The 6,369-nt window shown below is 35.5% G+C and overlaps 1 protein-coding gene across 7 annotated transcripts in view; it reads left to right on the forward strand.

The window, feature by feature from the left end:
* Window positions 1-1,673, forward strand: part of LOC111085317 (hyphally regulated cell wall protein 1-like) — a 43,552-nt gene extending 41,879 nt beyond the window's left edge. For 4 of the 7 annotated variants that reach the window (XM_022383348.1, XM_022383346.1, XM_022383347.1 and 1 more), the window contains one exon: window positions 811-1,673. In XM_022383348.1, the coding sequence (XP_022239056.1) occupies window positions 811-1,644 (834 nt within the window). In that variant the 3' untranslated portion in view covers window positions 1,645-1,673. The remainder of the gene's footprint in view (window positions 1-810) is intronic. The other 3 variants (XM_022383344.1, XM_022383350.1, XM_022383349.1) reach the window with 1 other exon arrangement.
* The last annotated feature ends 4,696 nt before the right edge of the window (window positions 1,674-6,369 follow it).

Consider the following 6,369-nt stretch of genomic DNA (forward strand, 5'->3'; position numbering starts at 1 on the left):
GAAGTGTAAGAATATTACAAGGATAAGAAGAGAGAGAGAAGTATTAGTGAGTGAAGTGTAAGAATATTACAAGGATAAGAAGAGAGAGAGAAGTATTAGTGAGTGAAGTGTAAGTATATTACAAGGATAAGAAGAGAGAGAAGTATTAGTGAGTGAAGTGTAAGAATATTACAAGGATAAGAAGAGAGAGAAGTATTAGTGAGTGAAATGAAATAATATTACAAGGATAAGAAGAGAGAGACGTATTAGTGAGTGAAGTGTAAGAATATTACAATAATAAGAAGAGAGAGAGAGAGAAATATTAAAACAATGGAGAAATAACGTGCATGTGGTCCACTTTGGTGGGATAGAAACACTTGGAAACGACAACTCGGATCAAAGAAAACAGCACGGCAAAATGATCCCTGGATCATGCCATACACTGCTATGTACTTCACTCTTAGGCTTCCGGATCTGATGGGATACTCCACCACCTAACAAAATAGTTATATTTTATGCCGTTGATTCACAGATTACTTGTTAATATCAATTTTTTATGCTTAATACATAGTAAAAATACTATTGGCAAATTTTCTTGTTATTGTTTATTTTTTACATGTGAATGATATATAAAATTATCAATATGTGTTTGGATTAGAAATATGAATTATTCAAATAACAAAAACATGCTTTATTATAAACAACACTAGTAATTCCTGTAATTATATACTAATGCATTATTTCATTACTGTTAGTAATTCATTACCAATTTTTATCACTTCTACCATACATTTAGTAGAAAAACGTTTATCAAGATTGTCTTGTCTGTAGGATAGCGGACCTAATGTCATTGTCCAACAACAACTCGACGTTCTCCAGGAACTGTCACATACAGACTTACATGGTTTGGTTCCGGCACTTGAAGAAGAGGAAGAAACTATGCGACAGTTTTCTGTTCCGGATTTCGAACTGGATGGCATATTTGCTGATATCGAAACCAAAGTAGAAAACAGTGGCATACTTAGTCAGCTGTTAACACCCCAGCCTCAAATCAGTGAAATTCAGAGCTCCCTCCGTAAAAGGAAGAGAAGAAGAAGTAGTGAAGATTATGGTGCATGCTTTAATAGAGTTGGTGCTAATCCGGAAGAAGATCTTCCTATCCTAACGTTGTCAACTTGTTTCAACTCTTCTCTAACGTCCGTTAAAGACACCGAACTCGTTCAATCCTCAATAGATGTCTCTAGTGTGGCATATCCGTCTGCAGTTGTACCTGTCAAAAGCAGTTCCTCTGTCCAAATGACTTCTATTTTAGCCACAGCCCTCCAAAATCCTGGACTTCTTACCTTACCCGAGAACAATTTCTCAGTCTTAACAGGAGCACCGGGACCGTCTAGTAGGGTTGCGCCACAAGTTACCTCTTCTTTGCTGACGAGTGCTCCACAATCGTATGATTTACTAGACACTACTCTTCCTTCATTTATATCCTCCGAAACTTTGGCCAGCTCACTTACAAACAGAGTAAGGAACACTATAGCTCATTCAGCAGCGTCAGTGACCGATGTAACCAATATTTCTCACTCCACGGAAGCTTGCTCCGCACCGGATACCACGACTAGTGGTGGAATTGAACTTCGTACGACCTTCGGAGCAAGTAATGGTAAGTGAAAAATGTTCTCATCATATAAATTGACCAATTTTCACAGTTCAAATACACCTGTATTAAATAGAAAGTAATACCTTATTCATTGTATATTGACTAGGTGTATTTTTGTACTATACTGAAACATTAAGTTGCTCCAATGAAACCTCTGTGTACATATACATAGATACAGTCTGTTGATTGTGCTGCCATCTTTTGGCTAAGATAGTTGTTATGCATAATAATTTATTGGATGATATACTCGTAATAAAACTAGATGTACTTGTGTAGGGTCCTCGAAAGTGTTCTATTTCAAGAGTAAATAAAATCAAAATTAAGAGTAACAAATATTTTTATTTCTTGCTTTTGAAGTTCATATATTATGCTGTGTTGGAGCCTACAGAGTTCACATTTCTTTCCGTGATTCATGGCATGCACACGTTTTACTGACGTCACGGCAGTACAAATTACAACGCTAAGCGCCCCATATGTGACGTCATCTTATTGTCTACGGATTGACTGAGAGACTACACACTGCTGTATAATGGTGACCCCTCCAGGCGGCCTTAGGCTTCATTTCATTTTGTAAACCAATAATATACATATTTTAGATATTTTATCATGTTGTTTATCAGTTGAGACTACAGGTTATTTGAAATGTCAGAGCGCAAAAACTATGTTGTTGCGTGTGTTTAGTCCAACGAAAAGGCCGATAACCATCGGAGAGTTGAATTCTGAACCGTTTTAGATATAGTTGGTGCTTTGGAATGGATAAGGCCAAATTATTTCGGATTTTCTGGTACTATGAAAATTCTATGATTTATGAAAGGTTGAGCGTGTGTGGTGTGGGGATTTGAACCCGCAAACCCTGAGTACGAGTCAAGCGCTCTAACCATCTGTCAATACCGGGTCAATTGTTAAAAAGCCAAGATATCCGGTTAAACTAATAAGGTAAACCTATCTTTATGTTCCGAACGCACGTGGGTTATTGAGTCGAATTTGGGTAACTGTTGTTGCTTTTATTTTCTCACTTTAATTATTTTTTGTATTTTAAAAGTATTAAGAATATACATATATATATTTGCCCTTAAAATACTCCCTAACGCCAGTATTTCTGACTTGCTATCACACTATAAAACAGACATTACCGCAGTGAAATTATTCATGTACTACCTTTCGTTTCAATATAATAAACGTGGCGCCATCTGTCGGACAGTATTCAAAAGTCGATAACCAAATCTCCACAACATTTAAACAAGATTATGTCATCATCAGGTACAACGTTTGTCTTTGTTATCCTATGTACATCTTTCTAGTATGCTCCCTCAGATGTCCACCACCGTAAATGTATCTCCAAACTTCGTAAGATAAATGTAAAAATCGTCAAAACAATACTTCCTTTCTCAGGCAATGCCGCTTTGAACAGTTAATTCCCAACTTTGTAAACATTTTAGTACCTTATAATCTTGCCGAAACATTGTTCATTTATCATAAAGTTTCCTTCATTATCCATTCACGCCATCCAATATGAATTGACTCAGTTGCTGTCTAACATGATCCAGATTATGATTATTGCTACTTGAAATGTTAAGTATTTCTTGATTTCGCTCGACTATACTCCGGAAAGAAGTTACACAGAAGAGATGACTGTGATCATTCGATTTGCCACAGTTATTAAATGTCGGCACGATTAGTTGTCTTGAGGAAACTTAAAACAGTGGCGCTGCTCCGCGAAGGTTTACGAGACCAAGAACAATGATATTACAAAAGAAATAAAGACTTATGTCTTTTCTGTAACATTCAATGCATAAATGCTCTGAATCTCTTGTTGAACGATGCAATTAATTGCTACACCAAATCAATAACATTCTTCAAAACGTATATATATATTTTTTTTTGCTTCAACTCATCCCTTGAAAGTTGCCACAATACGTTTCCCACTACTAGAAAGATTGGGTGACACGCTATGGGAAAGAAGAATTGGTGCTGTTTGTGCATTCTAGTGTCAGCTTTGAGAACTCTCGTAGCACTTTGGTCTTCATCGCAGAAAACAACTTTTTAACGGTAGCTAGTGGAACAAAGGCACATTCCAATGCAAAAGCAATCGTTACGAAGTTTCAAATCTTTGTAGTATGACAGTGACTTGCTCTAAGAGAGCATCCTCGTCAGCACGCAACTGTAAGATAATGATCTTAACATATCTTGGTGTATTCAAATTCGATGACGAGGAACCCACTTTGAGACTAATAATGCTGTTATGTTAAACTTATATTAAAGTTTTTCTTCATTACCCATTCAAGCCGTTTCCAGCCATTAATATATCTTGGTGTATTTTGCAGTTACGAAAAACAAGATATTTCCTTGATCAGTACAGAAGTGACGGAGGTCTTGCAAAAGCATTGATTGGCTCAAAGAAGCTTTCAAAAACGATAGAAATTAATGGCAAGTTTGCGCAAAATTAAAAAAGGGTGTTGATTGTTCTATCCTTGATTCCCAGTAAAACTTCAAGGACAATTTATTTAGCAAAACTGTCGACACATCCATTGATTTTTGTGGAAAAGAGGTTTTAACAACTATGAGAACAAATCTTATAGTTCAGTTTCCTGTACTGCATTGCTAACTTGTCGAAAATGAAGTCAAGAAACTCTCTGAAACACTGGATTTTCAAATCGGCTTATCAAGTAATGAGGCAACTGATATAACTATAGAAAGTTTGCTACGGATCGTATGCCCTCTCGCGGAAAGTTACTAAAGTGTATTGGAATACATGTGCAAGAGTAAATTAGTATTCGTATTTTCTTAACACTTTTGTCAAACCGAAAATTCTGCAGACTTTGTTTATAACCATTGCTAGAGGAGAAATAAGCTTTTCCAAATTCAAAATGATTATTATCTATCTGAGATCAACCATGACACGAACTGGTTGAATTGGTAACAATTTCAGTCGGGCATGAAATTTCACTTGAAGCAAGTGATGTGCTGTTTCACCTCGATGAAAGCAAGAAATGTGAAATTTCTGTTACTAATTGTAAGATTTTGAAATAACACTGTAATCAAGTGTCAACTTTAGTATTAACATTTTCCCAATATTTAATGAATATAAATAAATGAATTTGATTTTATATGTTGTCTTCTAATTTTGTTGTTCAAATTAATATAAAAATTAAGGGATAAGATTAAAAATAGCTAGCTCAGGATCTGCTGGAATCTTAACCTTTTGCCCTGGATCTGTTGGCATTATAACAATTTCTCCGGACATGTTAGAATCTTTACAATTTGCTCTGGACCTGTTGGAATCTTAACGATTTCCTCTGGATTTGTTGAAATTTTAAATATTTGTTCCGAACCTGTTGGGTTCTTAACATTTTCCCCGAACCTATTGGAATCTTAACGATTTGCTCTAGACCTGTTGGAATCTTAACGATTTGCTCTAGACCTGTTGGAATCTTAACTATTTGCCCAGGACCTGTTGGAATTTTAACCACTTGCTCTGGACCTGTTGAAATCTTAATCATTGTTCCGGACCTATTAGAATTTTAACTATTTGCCCAGAACCTGTTGGAATTTTAACCACTTGTTCTGGACCTGTTGGAATCTTAATCATTGTTACGGACCTATTAGAATTTTTACTATTTGCCCAGGACCTGTTGGAATCTTAATCATTTCTCTGGACCTGTTGGAATCTTAATCATTTCTCTGGACCTGTTGGAATCTTAATCATTTCTCTGGACCTGTTATAATATTAACTATTTGCCCAGGACCTGTTGGAACCTCAAAAGTTTGTCTAATGTTGTGGAATAACAAGAACAGCTTTATTGAGCTTCAATTTTACGGTGATGGTCGAATTAGATCTAGGAAAAAAGTAGGTGAACAATTCACTCGAAATTGTGTTTTGCTATATGTGAAGCGTTGGAACGTCTGTAAGTATCCAAGAACGTTAAGAAGTCATTGTATTTTTTTAGTAGGGCAACACTTTGTTTCAACAGATTGGTGCGTCCTGTCACAAAGCACGTGAGATATATATATATACTTTCAGAGTAACAATAGCAACGTCTTGGAATTTCCAACTCTAAGCGCAGGTTCCATTTGTCAGCAATTGACTGAAGTTTTGAAGCAAAAGTTTGTTTGTTTGTTTTGGAATTTCGCGCAAAGCTACGCGAGGGCTATCTGCGCTAGCCGTCCCTAATTTAGCAGTGTAAGACTAGAGGGAAGGCAGCTAGTCATCACCACCCACCGCCAACTCTTGGGCTACTCTTTTACCAACGAATAGTGGGATTGACCGTCACATTTCGTTGATTGATCTAACTTATGAATTTTGTTAGTGTCGTTAGTTTTATTTATCATTCACAATGTACATAGTGTCGTTAGTTTTATTTATTATCCACAATATACATAGTGTTGTTAGTTTTATTTATTATCCACAATATACATAGTGTTGTTAGTTTTATTTATTATACACAATATACATAGTGTTGTTAGTTTTATTTATCATTCACAATGTACATAGTGTTGTTAGTTTTATCATTCACAATATACATAGTGTTGTTAGTTTTATTTATTATACGCAGTATACATAGTGTTGTTAGTTTTATTTATCATCCACAGTGTGCATAGTGTTGTTACTTTTATTTATCATCCACAGTGTGCATAGTGTTGTTACTTTTATTTATCATCCACAATGTACATAGTGTTGTTAGTTTTATCTATCATCATAGTGTTGTTAGTTTTATTTATTATCCACAATATACATA

The sequence above is a fragment of the Limulus polyphemus genome, unplaced genomic scaffold (genome assembly GCF_000517525.1).
Source record: "Limulus polyphemus unplaced genomic scaffold, Limulus_polyphemus-2.1.2 Scaffold328, whole genome shotgun sequence".
NCBI lineage: Eukaryota > Metazoa > Arthropoda > Merostomata > Xiphosura > Limulidae > Limulus > Limulus polyphemus.